This window comes from Manacus vitellinus, unplaced genomic scaffold, assembly GCF_001715985.3.
Source record: "Manacus vitellinus isolate BGI_N305 unplaced genomic scaffold, ASM171598v3 scaffold_0_pilon, whole genome shotgun sequence".
NCBI lineage: Eukaryota > Metazoa > Chordata > Aves > Passeriformes > Pipridae > Manacus > Manacus vitellinus.
Genome location: NW_021938789.1, coordinates 5,873,086 through 5,895,227, shown reverse-complemented (window position 1 = coordinate 5,895,227; position 22,142 = coordinate 5,873,086). Strand labels below are relative to the sequence as shown.

The following is a 22,142-nucleotide window of genomic DNA, read 5'->3' as shown; positions in this document are numbered from 1 at the left end:
AATAGAGATTAATGTTTGACTGTGTTAATTTGTGAGAAAGGGCTCATACAAAAAACTCAGTCACCTAATAGAAATTGAGAGAAAGAAGAGCCGTTTGCTTCATTGCTGTCAGCACAGCGGATTTACCCCACAGCTGGTGCAGCTGAAGCACATTAGGATGGTGCTCTCACACACTGGTCACTATCAGCTGCTTGCTGATGCAAGTGAGTAGTTTAAGACCAGTGCCTGTGCTTTCTGAATATGCTCTTGATCACAATACCTCTGTTACAACATTTCTTTGCTTATTTTCTCTCTGGAGAGTTTTTTTAATGAACAGCTTTGTCAGCATGAGCACCGTCCCTTTACTTGACAAAGCTAAGTTTAAATACATTTTTCTTGGTTCTTTTCCTGGTTTGCAAACTGATGTCATGCATAGCAGTATTAGCTGGTATTAATGAGCCAGACATTCCAAATTCATGACCATGTTTCCCATCACAGCAATGCTGGCATCATAGGATTGATTGCTGAGGCAGTGCCCGGTGAACACACAAGGACAAAGTGGGATTTTTGTGTCCCAAGGGCTGCACAGACCTGCACCCATGAGTCCCACAGAACTAACTTGAGCTAGAATTGAACTGTACAACATAAAGTAGAATATTAAGGTTGTGTTGTTCTTCACTTATGTCTGGTTTTCATCCATCCTTTTTTTTTAAGGTAGGGTTGGAGGAGAAGGCCTTTCTAGAAGTGATAGGGATCCCATTTTAGTTGCTGAATGATCCAGGCTGTTCTGATTGTGTTGGAAAGGTTGGATCTATTGCCCAAGGAGGCTTTGATGTAATTGTCAGGTTGAGAGTAAGCAAGCGGTAGAATCTGAGAAGGTCTTTGTGCTGGCAGGGAGAAGTCTGTGGCTGGAACCCTATTCATAACACATTCGTAGTGCTCATTTATTTTTTTTTTTAATTTCAGTAGAAATTATAGAAAAAAGCTGTGCATGAAAGCCCTTGAGTTTTGGAAGTGGCAAAATTCATTATAAAGTTGAATGTAGATGTAACTATTATGTAGATGTAGTTCCATAGGACTGTTTGACTGTGTTTGTTATTTGTATATCACTGATACTTTGCATACCTAATGTTTGCTATAGTACTTCAAGCAGTGGAGTAGATGGAAGCTGTGTAAAGGTTGGTTTATCCTATTAGGTCATGGGTTTAGTATGTTTTTTTTTCCAAACGAGTGTTTGTAGGAAAAATAAAAATAAAATTGTATGTGTAATGCCAAGCCCTCTCCTGTAGATCATGGTGAGGCAATAATTGAGTGGAGGGACCTCTGAGGGACTAACACCCCTCTTAGAACAGAGCCTGCTTACACCAGGTTCTGGGGGTTGGTTCACCTGAGCTTGAGTGCCCTTGAGGCTGGAAGTTCTACTGTGTCTCAGGAGACTTGTCCCACTGCTTGCCTAGAATTCCCCTGGTAAAGTTTGTGCCTGTTGTCTTTGTGTTCTTCATACAAGTGCCTCAGAGACTTCTGCCTTCGGCCTTCACCACATCCCGTTATTGCTGTCTGCCAAAGATCCCTGCAAAGCTTTTCCTGTGGAGGCTGAGCAAGCCTCTCGGCCTCTCTGTATGGCACTGCCTCCAGACCCCTCACCTTGGTGCCTCTTTGCTGCTCTTGCTCTTGTGTGTCAGTGTCTGATTACAGACACAGGTTAACATGTTATGCTGTATAATGTAGGGTTGTGTAAGGCATCATACCAAGGATGGGCTTTCTGTGATTTTAACCTTTTTTTTTTTTTTTCCATTGTTGAACTGTTGCGTGTGAAAACAGCTTGCGTGGGGAGAAATCTTACTATGAGATTTTAAGACAAGCAGCTTGTGGTCATTTTTGGCTTCAATTTCAAAACCATGTAAATTAAAAGAAAAATATTTTAAATAGGTCTTATTTTTATACCTCAGATAGTATCTGCTGTTTGTAAACTCCTGAGTAGTACTGTGTAAAAGCAGACTGTCAGCCAGAGGAACTTCAGATGTTTTTACAAATAGGAAGAATGAAGAAAAACATCAAAACTCACTCTTGAACATAAATTTGCCATTGTTTTCAGTTCTGAGATTGCTCTAGTTGAAAAGCTCTGAAGGGACTGCAGCAGGATAGAGATGTGAAAGCATTGTCTTGAAGACTTTTGTAGACCCATTTTAAATTCCCATGTGCATCATCTTGATGGTCTCCACTCTTGTAAGTTGCCCTGTCTTTTTCTTCTCTAGGAATATGAAGAAAAAACTGGACGAGCTCACAAACCTCTCTCTCCTAAACAGAATGTGAGGAAGAATCTTGACTTTGAACCACTCTCCACTACAGCACTTATTTTAGAGGACAGACCAGCGTAAGTTCTGCAAAGTGCCACAGTGAGGGTCTCTATAAAATTAACCTAGCAAAGATTTTTCTAACTCAGTGTAATTGCTTACCCTAACTTAAACAAATGACTTAAAATCTAAAGTAGAATTTTTTTTCAGAGTAGTGAATATGGAAGTGGGTTGATTATGAGAAAAATTATTCAAACAGAAGGAACCTTATTTAATAATAAAAGCAATGGCTTTTTATGAAAGGAGGTAAGTAAGAGAGCAGAGCTCTAGTTTTGAGTAATTCTACCTTTTAAACATGAATAAGAGATTTTTATTTTCCGTGAGAGCACATAAGCATAAAAATGAAGCTGGTACGTGCTAAAGAGATTGAGAAGCACGAATACAGTGTCCTGTTTACACAGGGAAAGAAAACACTTCCATAAATAATGAAACATGAATAGTGATTGCTCTGCATCGAGTTCAGCATCACATTTTAAAGGTTGTCAAGTACTTGATAAGTTGTTTCATACCTCTTTTACTGCAAGGAGATTCTTCCATATGCAAACTGACTCCAAAGCGATTTACTGGCAGTTGCTTTACCATGTTTTGCTTCTAAATTACACAAATTATGTCATGTTTAGTCTATGATTGTGAATGTTATCTGGCTTTATGGGGATGATGTCTGCATTTTTAGTATAGCTGTGCATTGGTGTGAAGAACTGGCATAACACAGATCTGTGTTTTCATCAACACAGTGTGAAAAATGCCCATGTCAAAGTAGTCTAGTTGTAGGGTTATTTAAATAACTTTTTGGCTTGTCTGATGGACTATGTGGCAAGACCTCGGGATGTCTAGAACAACATGAGTGATTATTTGTTATAGCAGGCTTTATTGTGGACAGCTGGAAACAAAGCATGCTAGCTTATCTGTTGTATTCTAAACCTGTCTGCTAAAAATCTTTCTTCTTGTGGGATAATCTGAGAAGTACATTGTTCACACAGATGGAATTAGTGATGCATTACAGGAGAATGTTCAGGTTTTGCTTTCTTTCCTACTGTTGATAGACTGAGGAACTTCTACAGAGTAGGTATTTTTAAGATTCTAGACAAGTGAATCATTTCTTTTGTCTAGTAGGGAAAACTGCTCTGGGCAGCAGTGCTGTCCCCTGACTCTTTCTAAAGAATCTTTTTTTAAATTGTTTGCTTGCAGTTTACGTACTATTTTTTTTTCTATTAGGCTTTAAGTAATTTTTTTTTGATTTCCTATGACAAAAAACTTTAAGACTTCTGGAAGAAAAATGCAGAGAGATTTTTTTTTTTCAGAATGGCTCCTCTTGATTTCACACTCAGTTGTAGGATTTAGGTAAAACTTTATAGTAAAAAAATCAGTAAATATTCCATAGTTCCTCTGGCTTCAACTCCAAAAAGTGTTAGTTGAATCTTAGTAGATACTGAGCAACATCTCACATGTATGGTGGTGATGTTAAGAGATAGGGCAGATAATTTGAATGGTGGAGTTAGCAGAACTGTATTATTTCTTCTGATTTTCATTTCCAAACTTTCCCTAACTTGAACCATTTCTAAAGACTTGGATTTAAAAAAGATGATGATCAACTTACAAAAGTGAAACTGGATAAAGAGTGGATTGTTTTCTGTGCCTAACAAAGACACAAATGTGAAAATTTACTTTCCTTGTTCTAGTGACAATCTTGATTTGAAAAAACAGAAAGATGTGAACAAATCTGGATTTGTCATAGGCCTGTATTTCATGGCTGTGACTGCGTAAATAGTGACACCCACTCAATGGTGACTGTGTTGATGGAAAGCAGCTGCCTGATGTGTGACACCTTACAGGAACAGGAAAGTGAATTTTTGCATAGCTTTTCTATTAACCAAAGATACAAACTGTCCTAGGAATAAAATACGGTGTTCTACAATACAGAATAACAAAATAGTTAGTCATTTCCTGTTTTGATGTTTTGGTGATCCTGTATTTGTAAAGAGATACTTATGGTTATGTTAATTACAAATATGAGTAGCTTAAAGGTAATGTGTCTTGACATATGAACACCTGTATTTGTATGGCAGAGCCTTAATCACAAATCAAAATGCTGTGTTGGTATTGATGAGTGGACAATATCAAGGATGACTCCAGTACCACTTGTTGCTCTAGGAGCGAGGGGGAAGAGTCAAGCCTTTAAAATAGAAAGGGAGTCTCAGAGAGCGGAGGGAAAAGGAAGCTGGGGTGGGGGTCAGTACATGTGGGTAAAGAAAGCTGGGCATGTAATCCGTGAATGAGGTGCACAGTAAGAGAGAGTATGGTCCTGTATCTTACCAGTTTAAATCAAAACTACCAGCTTGGTATATACCCTTTATGAAGATCAGCCTGTGGGTTCAGTTGGTTTAATAATAAAAATGCTGGAATTACCAAACATAAGGAAATTACTCAGCATATTTTGTATATAAAAGTAGTCATAGCTGGTCAGTGTTCTTCCCTTCTGCTGACTCTGGCAAAAAAAGATTCTTTCCAAGGATCTGTTGTTCTGCTCACTGATTGCATATTTTGACAAGAAGCAGTGTATGCTTTTCTTTTAGAAGTGCCTAGAATTTTCCTTAGACAGGCATGCCAACTCTAAATACTGATTTTTTTATTTTTTTTTCAATTTAAGGAACCTCCCTGCAAAACCAGCAGAAGAAGCTCAGAAACACAGACAACAGTACGAAGAAATGGTAGTTCAAGCAAAAAAAAGAGGTGATGGAATTTCTTGTCTTCAGAGGAGAAAAGTAAAGTTAAGGGCATTTCTAAACCTGAAATAACACTTGTGACAGTCTGTTGCTCTGTAATGTGGGGGATCTGTACCTCCCTTTAAAGAAGTATCAATCCAAAGAGAGAGGAACAAAGGTAGTTTCATTGAAAAGCCCCACCCTAAGCTGAAAAATAAAAATCCTAGAATCCAGCAGGAAAGAATTTTTTAATCTGTAACTCTTAAATAAATGAGTGGCGTCTATTTGTGGCTTTAAAAACTTACTAATATAGTGAAGTAGGTTGTCAGTCAAATTAGTGAAGACTAGACTTAAAACTGCAGGGTATTTGTCAGTGTCATGTTGGGAACAACCTGTTCAGGCTGCAGTACATAAACATAATTTTCCACATAGGAAAATGTATGCAATTGTGTTCATTTGATATCTCTCACAGCTTTCCCAGAGTTTTGCTCGTAATTTCTTGTCTGACATTGTTCACACAAGTGTCTTAATAACACTGTACCATGCATTTGAGGCAGAGGTGACAGTAGTGGTGGTTTCCTTCTGCTGGTATTTTTGACCATCTGGGTTTTCTAATTAAAAACATGCTTTGCAGTAATAGGAAATTTGGACTCACAGAGGTTTTGCATTCAGTGGGAGCTGCTGGAAATATTTTTTTCCAGCCAGCCAGACCTTTGAACAGTATGGAACAGTGGAAAGGTGATATGAACACAGGACTTCCTTGCTTTCTACAGCTGACATACTAGTAGAAGTGTCCTTTTGTGATTTTGAACATCATACACCTATCAGTGAAGTTTTAACTTCATGTGACTCCTGTTTTAGTATATCCACTTTAGTAGTCCAGAGGAGTTTCTCTGTTCTTTCTTTGCATGTAGGGTAGGTGGCTTGAGAGAATTGAGAGGATGATGAGGCAATGGGCCAGGTCCTTGTGCTGTCTTCACTGGACCTGGTGTGTCATTCTGTCCAGATAAATACTGTGACAAACCCATTTTCTCTAAAGCCACTCCAGATGAACAGATTTACAGAGGGATATGTTGTTTAGAGGTCAGGAGGTCAAAGAGTGTAAATACCCTCTTTTTGTTAAGAGAAAAATTGAAAGCTTGCATCAAAGCTGAAAATATTGGAGACAGCTGGGATTGTTCTGCTCAGGCACAGCTTCTCTTGGGCTTTAAAGTGGAGCTATCAGGCAGAATGTGTTCATTCCAAAGACCTTGTTCAGGGTACTGCTGTTCTGAAGTTGGTTTTACTTGCCAGGTCAGTACCTTCCCACACTGTAGAGAGTGTGTGTGTGTACATGTGTGTCCTGTGTTTCCACTGTGCTGCTGTGTCTGCCTGCATTTGGTAAATCCATGGCCAACATCTTTGCCAGTGGAAAAAGTAGTAGCTGGTGATGCAGGAAGATGCATTGAGTGATAATGCAAAATGTAAAATATATCTAAACTAGACATGAAAAGTGTTTTCTTTTTGATGAACTGAAGGTTCCCATTTGTGATGGATGACATTTAGATGATCCATGTGCCAAGTAACATCAAAAATGTGATTTTTTTGACAGAATATCTAAATTGTAATATACATATGAAAATGAAATACAAAGCTTGTATCCATTTGGCCTGTGTTTTTGAATCTGACATAACTAAAAGGGTGGGGCTTTCTTGGGAAATACTCTGACCTGTCCTAGTAGGTGAGGCTGTTGGCTGTCAGAGGTGCTAATTCAAAATTACTACTGTGGTTAGATTTGGAGGGTCAAAGAAACCATATATTATCCAACTCCCTTTGTCCCATCCATTGAAAATGAGCCTTGTGCATAGCTCCACTTTGTTCTTTGTTCACATTTGACATCACTGCTTAGTTAACTGTGTGCCTGGGAACTTTTTAGAATTCAAGCAGTAATTTTAGGTGAAAATGGTGTGCTTTTACATGGTCGTATAACCATGGCTAACTCTGAATATTCAGTTTATGGTTTCATTAGCTTAAAAAGAAAATTTCTTTTCTGCAGAGTTGAAAGAAGCTCAGAAGAGAAAGAAACAACTGGAAGAACGCTGTAAACTGGAAGACAGCATTGGGAATGCTGTTTTAACATGGAACAATGAAATCTTGCCCAACTGGGAAACTATGTAAGGCAGTATGTTATACTGAGTTTTAATTAAAAATTACGGAGTCTTTATCCTGAAGAGAAGTTACAAAGTTAGGAAGCATAATTTTAAATGGTCTTGGAAGCTTTTCTTTGAAAGTCACTCTTGGACAGGTACAAAGAAGAAAATAAACAACACATGTCTTTCTGAAAGGTGACTGGAAGTGATACAGTGCTAAATCTTATTACTTGTCTTTACTGAAGGCTCAGGATAATCAGAAACTGAAGCACTGAGAAGTGATCTGTGGTAGAGAATGTAAAAGCATGAAGCATCATACTTGAACACTATGCATTTATCAGAAATGAGCTTTCCCTGACTACTTGAGCTGTTCATTTTGTGTTATCAGTGTAGATTGAAGTACCTGTAGGGTTTATGAAGCCTCTTTAATTACAGAGTGTTATACCTGCTGGGATAATCAAATGATGGAAAAGAGGAATAGGGAAAAAGTTATTTATATTAAGTGCTAAAAGATTTTGTACAAAGACAGCATAGGCAGTTGATAAGCTGCCTTCATGGTCTTTGCTAGTCATCTTAAAAGAGCCACCCCTTTACCCCCCCAAATACAACCACCATTTATCTGTTCAACATAAACCAATGGCACTCAAAACTGCAATTTCCTTAACCATGGAATTCGGTTTCCTGAGAATATATGTTAAAAATATGGCAGAATTTGTTGGAAATTTCTGGAGAACTGAAGTATAACAAATCAAGCCTAAGCATTTGTCTTTAAACATTTATCTTTAGTATTTGAGGATGTATCTGTTATGTCTGCCGTAAAAATAAGGCCACCTTTTCCTTTATTGGTTTAAAAATCCAGAAGTTCCCCAATGCGTTCACTATTTTACATTTTAGTTCAGAGTCTGCTCTTATATAAACGGATTGCTGTGGTTTTACCACTTTCTTTGGTGCTTAGGTGCTATTCAGTTCCTCCTGCTGGGCTCTCAGGTTGATGAACATCAGCTGCAGCCATTTCAGAGCTTGTGTTCTGTTAAAATGTCTTTCGTGCTCCCCCCTAAAAGTTACTCCTTGTCACATCCTCATGCAGTTTTCCAGCTGCAGAGATGGGTGGGAAGCTGCACATCTGTTTGCACAGCAGGGTGGTGACAGAGGGCACCTGTATTAAGTCTTGCATGGAGCTGTCCAGTCTTTAGCATAGGTAGTGGCATAGGCATGGACTTCTTTTCATTTGTTCCCTATGGTTTTTGCTGGTCAAGTGTGCTTGCAGATTGTGGGTGCTGTGATTGCAGTGCCTCTGTCAAAAGAAGCCATTACCTTGGAAGGAAGTAAGATTTCCTTCGCAGTTCAAAGCAAAATAATACAAAAGAATGGGTGTGTGCAAATTGCATTCTTGGCCTGTTGATTTTGGTTGGGATCCCTTCAGCAGTGGTAGGAGGACACATTTGCGATCCATCAGGTAATGAAATATTTCCGTTTTCCTTTAAACAGGTGTTGTTCCCGTAAAGTTCGAGAGCTGTGGTGGCAGGGCATTCCCCCCAGTGTGAGAGGCAAAGTCTGGAGCTTGGCAATTGGCAACGAGTTAAACATCACCCATGGTGAGACTGTTGTTTTGTTGACATACAAAGCAACAAATAGTAAAGGGACAGTCACGTGTCTGCTGTGGTGTATCAGAACCTGAGGTGTGGGTGTGAGGAAATGTTATCTAGTTATGCCTTTTCATGGTGCTTTGATGTGTTTTGTTCAAAAATACAGTGTCTTTTAATCTTGTAGCTGTTCTAGGACTGCTGCTGTGAATTGTTCCTGATAATTGCTGTCACTGTTTCTTGCTTTGATGTTAGATGGACGTGGTCAGAATTAATGACTCAAGCTTTTTTTTTCTTTTTGAAACTTAGAACTGTTGTTAATTTTTGTAATGCCTATAAATATGCATGTAGTGTGCTCTCTTTGATTTGAAGCAAGACAAGAGGTTTGTAAGAGATTAAAAGACCCCTGGGAAGATTTGTACTTTTGTTTGTGTGTTTGTGAAAATAGAAGTAATGTTCTACTTCCAAGTGCAGAAAAATACAGGTCTGAAAGACTAATATATGTAATTAATTCCAACATGGAAATGGGGTAGACTGCCTGTACTCCTGCCCTGTGGTGCTGCTTTTCTGTGCTTTTTTTGGCTTAGTTACCTTGGGTGTAGTTCTTACATGGAATTTGCTAGACTTGCCTAATTATCCATTCAGACTATAATTTTGAATATCCATGCTCTGGAAGAAAACGTAAATACTTGAACATAAAATGCAACTTATACCTGGATTGCCTTTCCTTTTCACTTAATCTGAATTTAGAGGTCAGTGGAACAAATCTTTCAAAACCATAACCTAGTCAGAAGTTCAGCTACTATGTTAGAGAGGAATGTTACTTGTTAGGATTAGGGCAGCACTGCCCACATGATAGGTAGTGGACATGAGCATGTTCAAATAATGGACTTGGTTTTCTGTTTTACTTTGTCCAGAACTGTATGATATTTGCCTGGCTCGTGCCAAAGAGAAGTGGCGATCACTTAGCACAGGAGGGGCTGAAGTGGAATGTGAAGGTATGCTCTTTGCAAAGGATTTATGCTGTGCTGAAGAATAAGAGATTTTGTAAAATCGTTCCTTAAAATGCAAATCACTTATTTTAAACAAAAAAGTTTGTCTATGAAGATTTGTTCTGGTAAAAAGGAAATGTCTTTTTGTGGAAGCAAGGAATAGCTGTATCATTCTCACTGAAATGATGGTCTCTTATAAAGCACACTTATTAATTTTTCTTTATAAACAATCTCTAGGTACAGCTCTTATTTTGATATAAATTTGTAGGAAAACTGGGGAAGTTTGGGGATTATCATTTGAACTGCAACACTAAAATACTTTTCTGCAGCTGTAGTTTTAGAATTGAAACTCAAATTATAGCGGAAAGTTGTATTTTAGTCCCTTACTGCAGCTTTGAGCCAATCTCTGGGGTGTGTTTCAGAGAGCAGCAATTTATTTTTGCAGACAAAGTGGTTTGAGATTTACTAATTAATTGGAAGAGTTGTCTGGTGTTGAGAGAGTATAAAACTACATGCAAATGAAATTGCCTTTGGTAAGTAATTATGCTGAGCAGAGCAGAAAAAGGAGAACACACATACTGTCATTTATAAGCAGAAAAATGTTTTGGATTGGAAATCCCCTACTTTGTTCTCTTAAGATTGTCTACATCTTAAGTAAGATGGCATCTAGTACGTTTCCAACTTCCTCTTTATTTTCTGGAGTGTAGATGCTCATGTGATTGGTACAAACATTGGCTAGTGACAGCTCTTGTTTTTTGATTGCTCAGTAAGCAGCAGTAGGTAATTCCCATCTGTACTTACCAGAACAGACAGAATACCAATAAACCCTCGATATCAGAAACAAAACAAATGCTATAGAAATGTATTTTGTATGAGATCTGTTTCAGTTATGGAGAGTGAATTATAGTGTCCATGATCTTTAACAACATATACGAAGACCAAAAGCTATGAATTTGAAAGGAGAGCTGATGGTAGTAGAGATGGGTGGTATCCATCCAATGCTGCTGCTTTAGGACTTCTCTCTCCCACCACAGCCTTTCCACAGAGGCAGCTACTTCAGGAGCCACTGGGAAGCCTTGTTGGAGGTGAGGGATCACAGGTTAACAGGCTTGTGTCTGTCTAATGATTTTCAGCAGATAACAGTGAAGTGCCTGACCTACCTTGCCCTGTGTCTTTCCCCACATCACTTCAAAACAAATTAAGGGTCACTGTGCACTGTAGGGTTGCTCTAGGTCAGGCCAGACTTGCTGCTTAGCCTGTGTGCTGAATTCATGGAATTGTTCTGTCTGTAACCTTATTCCCTAGCATTCACATCAAAATAAATGAGCTGTGCAAAAGCTAACCCTTACTGGAAAATAAAAAAAACCAAAGAGTGTACACTGATCCATCTAATAAATGCAGTAACTTTGGCTTTTGCAGATGCTGGATTTTCTGCAGCTGACAGAGAAGCAAGCTTGGAGTTAATAAAACTGGATATCTCAAGAACATTTCCTAGTCTTTGTATATTCCAGCAGGTAAGCAATGTTAACTTTTGTCTTGACTTCTCAGGGAAACTAAGTTTACATAACTTTGCCTGTCCCTTGGTTGAAACAGCCCATTGAGTTCAAGTCTGAAGCAGTAAGCATCTTGAGAGGATAAAGTTCCTAAAGATTTTGGAAAACTGTAAATAATCTAGAAAAGAGTAACCTCAAGGTACTGTCTTATACATTTGGAAGAGACAGAAAACCAATGTGTTGGTTAATCATTGTGATTCATTTAACTTAGTTCATGCTGGTTTCTGTCTGGTGAAGTGATGCAGGTGAGTGTTTCCAAGTCAGTGAATCAGCATCACTGGGTTGCAAATAGATGCTGAGAGAGAGAGCATAGCTCAAGCAAACAACATTTGTTGGCCTTTTTTTGGTTCAATGCAAGACTAATTTAGCTTGTATGGTTTTGGTGTGCTTTAGTGACTCACTTTAATCGGATTTTGTCCTTCTCTGCACAGATTTCAGCAGCCCTGTAAAAAGTTTAGATTGTGATAAATCACCATTTTTGGGTGAAAATTTCCCTTTTGAAATTCTCAGTCACAGTACTCAGTTCAAGATATGGTAGCTGTTAATAGTCAACAATGTGAAATTCTTCTTAGCTGCACGTGTCATTCTTGATACGTTCTATGTGTGTTGTGGCAGATTCTTGTTTTGACTGTTTCCTTCATGGTTGAATTCTGCCTCCAGTCTTTAGGACAATTAAGTGGTTTGCATTGTTGTTCTGCTTTCTTGGCACTGTTGTTAAAGTGCTGCTGAGCTATAAGGAATCTCTTAGGCTTGCATTCCTTTTGTATAAGTATTTAATAGGTAATCAATGTATTGGATGAACTGTACCTATATCTAATAAATGGGGTTTGAAGGACTGTTTCATGCTCTTAAAGCCAAAATTATTTGGAATACTTTGGGCTGTTCTAAGCTGCATTGGGAAAGAACATGTCCTTCATCAGCACTAATAGAGACCATCTTTAGCACTGAAGAATTTTTAACATGTTTGTTGTATAATCAGATGTATTGTCTTGTTTTTGTTTAATTATAGGGTGGTCCTTACCATGACACGTTGCACAGTATTTTAGGAGCCTATACTTGTTACAGACCTGATGTGGGCTATGTAAGTGAAGAATTTTTTTTTTTTCAGGGGTGGAGGGGGAGGATTATGGGGAGGGAGGATTGCGTTAATCAGTCTTTGTAGGGCATATATTAAATGATTTTATGAAAGCTTGTTGGGGTCTGTGTGTGCTTTCCTCTATTACAATACATGCTTGAAAAGTGTGTGACAGTTCTCTTGCTAAATTTAAGCTTTTTAACAGGTTAAGTGGAAAACTCAAAGGGACATATTTGTACTCAAAAATACATACTTTGAAAATTGAAGTCAAAGAGAAGGTGTAGTTAAATTGATTGTTTGAAGTACTTATTGTTAGTATCCGTCTGAGACTCTGCTGTTGAGGTGAAATGATAGGCTTTTCTGTGCCTTAGCACTGAGTGCTTCTGGACCAGTCTCTAAAGCAATGCCCATTGAAGCTGCATGAGCTCCCTCATAGTGTTTGAAGTAGTGATTATGAGAGCACTGAGTGGATTTCAGATGCTTCGTTTAGTCTCTTTTCCCAGAGCAGGCTTATGTATGGAGGCTTGTTCTTTGTTCAGGAGCAGTGTTTTAGGCAAGGCAGATGTAGAAAGGTGATGTTTCTATTTTGTAAGTAGCATGTAATGCTTGGCAAGAGCTGCTGAACATGACTGCCAGGAAAGGAAACAAAGGGCAGGTCAGCTGATGTGCTTCCTTTGGGGCAGCAACAACCTGTTGTGTTGGAAAGGAGCTGGTTCCTCAGGTTTGCAGGAATGGCTGTCACACCTTAGTCCATGTGACTCTGCAATGGCAGCACTGCACCCTCAGAGTGAGAGAGCTTTGCCTGGATTCCATAACAGGCTTTGTAGAAAACGAGAACAATGTCATGAGCTTATGGTAAATGAAACAAGAGTTTAAATCTTAAAACAGTATTGTTTGTCAAATGAGTCACTGCAGTTGTCTGTAACTGCAGGTAATTGATGGATAAAGGAAAGTACAGGCTTTGTCTCTAGGGTCCAAGTCCAGCTTTCCACAAATAAGGCTGTATGTGACCCATCCCTAGGAGAAGAGGGATTACTTAGAAACACCTTATTCTTAAAAAAAAAATCTTTATTCTTTGTCTCTGAAAGCGCTGTCATCCTAACCTGTCTTACAAGTTTTACTTGGATACTTTGAAAGAAGGCATCATGGGGATTGTTAGCTTCCATGCTCTGAATGTGTCATACCAAAGGTCACGTGGGTTAAAAAAATCCTGCTTTTATGAATGTTTCTCAAAATTCAGCAGCTCAGTGAGTGCATTAAACACTACTGATCAGGAGGGCAAAATGAAGAAGTCTTGGAAGAATACAGTCATTGCTGAATGGTAACACTTCTCCTTTCTTCAGGTACAGGGCATGTCATTCATAGCAGCAGTATTGATCTTGAACTTGGATACTGCAGATGCCTTCATTGCTTTTTCTAACCTTTTAAATAAACCCTGTCAGATGGCGTTTTTCCGTGTGGACCATGGCCTTGTGAGTATGCAAGAAAACTGTAATTGATGTGTTGTGGATAATGTGTAGGGAAAGTTTAAAAAGAAATAAAAAATGATTGGATCAGTAGCTTGGAAAATAAGTCAGAACTTATTTTAAAGCAACATGCTTGATAAACTAAGAAACCCCAACACACACATGCAGACTCCCTCAAAAAACTCAGACTAAACCAAAGATCACCCCATTTACCTTTTTCAATAGGCAGGTGAATGAAATTTTTGAGCAGCTATTTTATGATGCTCAGAGAATATTTATGAGAATATTATTCCAGCAATTGGAAGCTGAAAACACCTTAGTGTCGGAAGTGTCTTGAAGGTGCTTTTTATTATAGTCTAGTGGGTTGCTAAAAACAGACTGTTGCAAGGAGAACCAGGTTTCCCATATCTTACTGTAGCAGCTGTGTTTGAGTCCATCAGGCTTCTTTTCAGAGGAATAGACCCTTCCAGTGTTCAGTGGGAGCTGACTGCCTGTTTCTCTCTGGAGCATCTAAAATTCTATGTTGGCATGTACACTGAGCTACTGGTCTGTTACAGCAAAATAAGACACATCTCTATTTTACTTTAAAGGTGTTTTTATGTCAAATATATGGCATTCTTTATTTCTTTCTCACCTTTTAATGCTATGAAATAGGATCTGCTTCTCAAGAGTTCAAGTGGGAGAAATAAAGCAAGGGAATGCATAACATCAACAGTAGTAACTTTCATTACTTAAACAGTAGGACACTAGAGATCCTATCAGTATTTCCTGCTGGAAAAGCAGTGCAGACAGCACTAGTGGCAGTATCAGCTATCTCCATTATAGCACGTGTAAGAAGAGGACATGCTCATGCATTCACTGTGTAAATGTGGTTCTTGGGAAGTTGATTTTGGACTTGAATTGAATAGAATAAGATAAATATTTTTTTTTAGCTGAGAGAATTGGGGTTTGGTGTGCTCTTGGATAGTGCTGTTTAGTTCTATTAGCCTGTCCAAACAGAGACTACATGATAAATGTGTGCTTACAGAAGGGTAGAGATGGTGACAGATATTATTAATATATCATGAAAGCAAAAGCCATGATTTAACATCCCAAGGAAAATGTTGTACCTAACATTTGAAAGGGAGTAGTGACACTAAAGTGAGACAGTTTTGGCTTCCTGTTAGTATAGTGACCTGCTGTCTACACTCATCTTTTTGTGTCAGTTTTACAGCTTAATAAACAAATGCTGATTTGTTGTATAATAAATGAAAAAATGAAACCGGTGTAAGTTAGTTATGTAAATTGTAGTAATTTATACCAATTTAACTTGACTTCTTTTTTTGGTTAGTTTCATTAAATGACATTATTTTTCAATTAACACTGAATAAATGTCATGTTGACTGTTGATTTGATCATACAGATACCTGTACTACTGCCCACATTCCTATCAGCAGATGTGATTGTAGCACTTATGTGTAAGGTCCCATCTCTAAAATGCTTCTGAAAGGAAGAGCTCCAGTGGAACTGTCTCACAGTGGTGCCAGCATGTTAGCAGGTCACTGTGAAAGCAGAACTTCCTGATGCATTACCTGCTTCCTTGTTTATACTCACAGATCTCATGGGTGTTTGGATTTCATGCATTTAAAAATCCCCACTGGGAAGCTGTTTCAGGTGCACAGTTCTCTAAGTGGGTTCCTGGATTTCTGCTGTCATGTTTGACATGAAGCTGTTTCTCAGTAACTGATGGTTCAGAGATTTTATGTAATTTTGGTTATTTCTGTAGCATACACCCATCTCTGATTGGCTTAAAGCCCTATACTCATACTGACTACCAGGCTCAGTTTTTTATTTGCCATGTTAATGAAGGTAGTCTGCCATCTGTTGCTTCATTTAGAGGAAATGGGAAAAATTTCTATGAGGACAATTAAAAAAACTGGGAAAAAAAACCCCAGGACATAAATCTGTCAGGATTTCAGACAAGAGTCTCCAAAGGGATTCTCTTTTCCCTTTACTGCCATGGTATTCTGGGGAGAAGTATGCTGCTGCAACTCATACTTTGAGGATATCACAGCCTTTCCTTATTGCTTTTATTGGGATACTGTAGTTACTGCATCATTCAAGGACTTTGCCTAACTTTTCTCTCTATAGTATTAAGGAGGGGTGGCTAAATAACCTTTTGTTTTTAACCCTAGTTGAATTGGAAGATTTGTTTTTTTCTGTGCCATCTGTTATGGAATTTTACTAAATACTCGAATTTTAAAATAGCATAAAAGTCTTTGTGTTAAAAGCAGTGCAGATCTGGGGGTTATGATGTCAGACAGAGTTACAATCTGTTTCTCTTGCACAGGTGTTTTGTCCCAGTCTTTGAGTTTTCTGTGTGAACTTCATCTCTTCCTCTTTGCAGTATAAATTATTATCTAATTTTAAAATGTATGGTATTACGTTGGTATTAGAATATGATTAGAATATTAAAATAGCTTTGATGTTAGAATACGATTTATGACTGGAATCTACTGGACTCTTCCCTGTTGCTGTGGAGTATCAACATTATTTTAGTTTTGTATTTCATTATGTTCCATTGGGTCTCGGATTTTGTTCAGTATAATATTAAATTACTGCCACAAGCATAAAAAAAACACTGTTATATTTATTTTAAGAAATCTGCAGAAAACTTGTCTCCTGCTGGTATTTTTCTTTCCAAAGGAAGCTGGTCAACACCCAAACCAATCACTATATTGTTTAGTATGAGAATGGTATACAGAGTGGATCTTAAACTTTTCATGCTTATAGATGCTGTCTTTTATGTAAATGTCTAGCTCTTTACAGTATCATGTAGTTCATCTGATCCTATTTTAAAGAGCATTAATCCAACAACAGATAATGCATTTAAGCCTGTTAATAACACAGCTAACTGCTTTTTTTCTCCCCATTGTATTTTCCCAGATGTTGACTTACTTTGCCGCATTTGAGGTATTCTTTGAAGAAAATCTGCCAAAGTTATTTGCTCACTTCAAAAAAAATAACTTAACTCCAGACATCTATCTAATTGATTGGTAAGGCATTGAAAGTGTAATTACTAATGTGCATACTAACATATAGCTCCGTGTCAGTATTCATGACAGAAATTGGGATGTTCTTACCTGGCTTAATGTTCTTTCAAGATAAAGGCATTATTTTTTTTGTTCAGTACTTGAGTTGTCAATCCAAATCATTCCCACATACTTCTGTGATGTTTAACATCTGTCTAACCTTTATTATTGTACTTATGTTGAGTTGGAAGCTTATCTGGAAATACTGCTGTATAGCAGTGTTTATCCATATTTAGTGCCTGTTTGGAATATCTTGTGAGAAAATCTGTTAGTCTTTCTATTGCATGTGCTGGTGTGTACCAGGGTTGTGTATTCAGAAAGTATTGCTAGTCTTGCATTTGAAATGTACAGTTTGTCCTGCACAGAACAGGAAAAGCGTAGTTAAAACATTTGTCCATATGCCATAAAACCACAGAAAAGCTATTCCACTTAGCAGACAAGCAATTACAGTCTTTTTATAAGTTTTAACTGCTTTCCCTTTTAGTTCTAGTATACTCAGAACCTTTTTCCTTAGAGAGGAAAAAAGACAAGGATCTTAATTGCACTTCTGCCAAATTTCACTGTGGTATTAGGCACTCCAAACTGAACGTTTGCATTTGTGCCTACCAAACTTTGGTTTGGGGCAGTTAAAATGTCTCTTTTCAGCAAGACTTTGTTGTTAATTTTGGGATTACATGAAAGCTTTTTTTGTGAAAAATTGGTTTGCCCTTAAATTGTTGACAAATTTTTCTGTTCTTGGGTATCTGATGAATACCTTCAGTAAAAGAATTAAGAGCCCAGTGGTAACAGCTTTTTTTTTTCCTCTGAGATTAATAAGTTTGTTTTGGAAAACATTTGTGCTGTTAATGCAGTTCTAGCTGAACCACACTGGCAGTATCCTGATCTTTAAGATCTAGTTGGTAGCACTGAACACGTTGCTCATCTGTTAGAAATAGATGTAAAGTAAATCAGTCCAATCCAACAGCTCAGAGTTTGAATACATGACTTTTCAAATAATCATAGAATTGCTGGGGCATTGGAACAGTCCTCTGGAGATCATCTAGTCTAAACCCCTGCTCAAAGCTAGAGCAGGCTGCTTGGGACCTTGTCCAGCTGGGTCTTGAATATCTCCAAGGAAGGAGATTCCACAGTCTCTTCAGTCTGTTCCAGTGTTCAGCCACCCTTACAGTCAACAAGCTTTTTATTTTCTTAGGTTTAAATGGAATTTCCTGTATTTCATTTTGTGCTTATTGGCTCTCATCCTTTCACTGGATACAACGGGGAAGAGTCTGGCTCTGTCTTCTTTACATCCTCTTACCAAGTGTTTTTAGACTTAGGTCTGAGCCATCTCTTCTCCCAGCTGAAGAGTACCAGCCTGCTCAGCCTCTCCCTGTGTATCAGGTGCCCCAAGCCTTTAGTCACATTCATGGTGAGCTGGACTTGCTCCAGTATATCCATGGCTCTCTTGTACTGAGAAGCCCAGTGCTGAGTAGGTGGGTGAGCTGCTGTGGCATGCTGGCAGTGCTGCTCCTGCTGCAGCCCAGGATTTGTGGTGGTCTTTGCTGCAGTTGCTGGCTTAAATTCAGTGTGGTGTCCATCAGGACCTCCATGTCCTTTTCTGCAAAGCTGCTTTACAGCAACTTGGTTTCCCAAATGTACTGGTACCTACCTGGGCTTATTTCCTACCCAGGTGCAGGACTTGGCATTTCCCTTTGCAGGATGTCATGGAATTCATGATGGCTCACTTCTGCAGTGTCTCCAGGTTGCAGTGGTGTATCAGCCACCCCTCCCAGTTTTTATCACCTGCAGATGTGCTGAGGGTATGGTCTGACCCATCATCTGGGTCCTTAATGAAGACATTTAAAAGTGTTGGATGAATATCAAACCCTGGAGTACACTGCCAGTGAATTGACTTGAAGCTATACTTCATGCCACTAATGACAACCTTCTGAGCTTGGCAGTGCCACCTGGTTTTCAGTCCACCTCACTGTCCATTTATCTAATCCATACTTCATCAGTTTATCATCAAGGATTTTATGGGATACAGCATTGAAAACCTTGCTAACATCCAGATACACAACCTCCATTGCTTTCCCCTCTTCCACCAAGCCAGTCATATCGTTGAATAACACAATGAAGTTTGATCAGGCATGATTTTGCCTTGATAAATCCATATTGGCTTCTCCCAATCACCTTTTTGACCATCATATTTTTGAAATGATCTCCAGGACTTTTTCTTCTGTTGCTTTCTCAGGGATGGGAATGAAACCAACCAGCCTGTAGTTTGCTGGATCCTGCCTCTTGAATGTAGGAGTGACCTTTGTTTCCTTCAAGTCCTGAGGAACCTGTCCTGATAACTGGGGTCTTTCAAAGATAGAGAGTGGCCTCACAATGACACCAGACAGTTTCCCCACATACTTGTATATCCCCCATTTGTTTAAATATTCCCTAATGTGATCCTCCTCCAGCTAGGGTAGAGTTTCCTTGCACTTGGCTTTCCCGCTGGTCTGGAGGACCTGGGCTTCCTGAAGGCAAGTCTCAGTGAAGGCAGTGAGTACAACAGCCTTCTGAATGACCTTTGTCACCAGGTTCCTTGCCCTTTTCAGCAGTGGGCTTGTGTTTTCCTTGATCTTTTTACCTGCTGGTGCAGGAAAATCCTTCTTGTTGTTAACATCCATTGCTGGATTCAACTACAAATGGGCTTTTTATTTCCTAGCCCCTTCTCTGTATACTCAGGCAATGTCTCTGCATTTCTCCAGGGTCACCTGCTCTTCCTTCAGCCTCTTTTATGCTTCCTCTTTATATCTGAGTTTTGTCAGGAGGTCCTTGTTTATCCCTACAGGCTTCCTGCTGCCTTTGCTTGAGTTCCTTAATTTGCATGTGCCTTTTGTACAGAGGGTGGTGTACCATGGGTTTTGTGTGACTTGGCTTTTACACTGGGATTAAATATTAATGCACTATGAGTAGGGCAATGAGAGGGTGTGTAATGTACAGGCTCATTTCTCCCAACATTTAATGGGAGAAATACCACTAGAAGTATTTTTTGACTGAAGGCTGAGAATATTAAACTGAACTAGATCTATGCCCAGAGTATGGAAAAAATACTAGGATAAGATAGAAGGGAAGAAAGAGAGCAGAGGCTGGTGTGTTCAGTGATAAGAGAAAAGGTGTTGAAATTGTATTGCCTCAGACAATGTTGTGAAAAGCCAGTGTGTGGAGGAAGCAATTGAATAAAAGGGATATCAGAATAAGATGACTGTAAACATGTGGGAGAGTAACTGGATAAACAACATTGAAATCACCAGGTTATTGTATTTTTAATGGGTAATAATGTCAATAGCAAAAGGCAGTCCAGAAATAACATTGGCCTGTTACTTGATGGGGGTGGACATTTCCCAAACAGGACATAGACAAGGCAGAGGTGTTTAATGCCTTGGCTTTGGGCTTCAGCACCAGTAATGGGTTTTGGGGAGCCCTGAGCTGGAAGACCATGGCCGTGAGAATGATAAACTCCCATTTGACCCTGAGCTTCTGTGGGACTTGCTGCTCCAGCTGGATGGTCTGTGGGGCCTGATGGGATTCATCCAAGAGTACTCAAAAGAACTGGCTGATGTCACTGTGAGGCCTCTCTCAATGATTTTTGAATGATCTTGGGAATCTGGAGAGGTCCCAGTTGCCTGGAAGCTGGCTAACCGCTGTCCCAGTTTTCAAGACAGGCACAAGGGGAAACTACCAGCCTGTCATTCTCACTACAGCAACTGGTCAAATTATGGAGAGGATTATTCTGGGAGATACTGAAAAACACCTGAAGGACAATGCAGTCGTTGGTCACAGCCAGCACAGGTTCACAAAGCATAAGTCCTGCTTCACCAGCTTAATTTCCTGTTATGACCCAGGTACCCTCCTAGATGATGTAATGTTTTTAGATTTCAGTAAAGCTTTCGATACCCTCTCTTACAGGATCCTTCTGAACAAAATGAATAAACACATCATGGGCTGGGTGAGCAGTTGGCTCACGGGTCAAGCACAGAGAGTAATAGTGAATGGGGTAACATCACAGTGGGGTTCCACAGGGCTCCATCTTGGGCCCTGTGCTTTTCAACATTGTCGTGAATGACTTGGATGCAGGACTAGAAGGGATATGAAGCAAGTTCACAGATGGCACTAAAGTGGAAAATCTGCTGACTTCCTGGAAGGCAGGGAGGCCCCACAGAGAGACCTCGACAAATGAGAGGACTGAGCAATCACCAACCATAGGAAGTTCAACAAGGGAAAGTGCCAGATACTGCACCTGGGATGGGCCAACCCAGTACAGACATGGGGAATGAGATGCTGGAAAGCAGTGTCAGGAAAGGGACCTGGATGTCCTGGTCAATCACAAATTGAATATGAGTCAGCAGTGGCCTGGCAGCCAGGAGGGCCAACTGTGTGCTGGCAAAGCGTCGTCAGCTGGTCGAGGGAGGGGATTGTCCCACTCTGCTCTGCACTGGGGTGGCCTCACCTTGAATATTGTGGCAGTTTTGGGCACCACAAAATAAGAAAGATATTAAGCCATTAGAGAGTGTCCAAAGGAGGGGGCAACAAAGATGGTGAAGGGCCTTGAGGGGAAGCCATATGAGGAGAAACATATATAAGGAACAACAGCAGAAATCAGAGTTGTAGAAAAACAGACTCTTTTGACAAAAGGTTGAAAGTTTATGTTCCTTTCAGCAGTTTCAGTAGATAGACTATTGTCTTTTCTTGAGCAAACCTTTATGTGATCAGTTGTTCTCTCTTAGCACATATATAGGGTAAAAAAACCCAACCCCAAAAACAAAACAAAAACCACCAAAAGAAGAAAAAATTACAGACTTGTGAGCAAAGAACTGAACTGATGAAGTCTGTGTTGAAGTGTTGTTGATGTGTTGAAGCACATCAGGTCCCCTTTTTGTTCCCTCTGTGGGTGTTGTTAAGAGCACTTGAAAGAAACTTCAGTCAGGAGTGACTGTGGATGGCACTTCTCAAAGTCTTTGTATCAGTGGACTGACAACCCTTAGCATTTCTTGCTGATTACCTGCATCCATATTCAAGCTGTTTATTTTAATTCCAAGGACAATTTACTGTGTTACTCCTGTCCCTAGAGAGTCACAACACTGTGATCTTGCACAGGGATGTAGGCTGTTCCAGATGGACCTGCCCAATCTTGTATTAAACTTTTTTTACACTTGTCTTGAGCTAGACAGCTTGTACCACTCTGTCCTTAATTTTGTTAGGCAGAGC

General features: G+C 39.3%; 1 protein-coding gene across 2 annotated transcripts in view; it reads left to right on the top strand.

Moving 5' to 3' along the window:
• The window catches only part of TBC1D14 (TBC1 domain family member 14), a 74,768-nt gene that overhangs the window by 42,855 nt on the left and 9,771 nt on the right, over positions 1-22,142 (top strand). For both annotated transcript variants that reach the window (XM_018089046.2, XM_018089053.2), the window contains 9 exons: positions 2,235-2,353; positions 4,981-5,063; positions 7,071-7,188; positions 8,653-8,759; positions 9,665-9,745; positions 11,159-11,253; positions 12,302-12,373; positions 13,711-13,839; positions 16,759-16,868. In XM_018089046.2, coding sequence (XP_017944535.1) covers positions 2,235-2,353; positions 4,981-5,063; positions 7,071-7,188; positions 8,653-8,759; positions 9,665-9,745; positions 11,159-11,253; positions 12,302-12,373; positions 13,711-13,839; positions 16,759-16,868 — 914 coding nt within the window. The remainder of the gene's footprint in view (positions 1-2,234; positions 2,354-4,980; positions 5,064-7,070; positions 7,189-8,652; positions 8,760-9,664; positions 9,746-11,158; positions 11,254-12,301; positions 12,374-13,710; positions 13,840-16,758; positions 16,869-22,142) is intronic.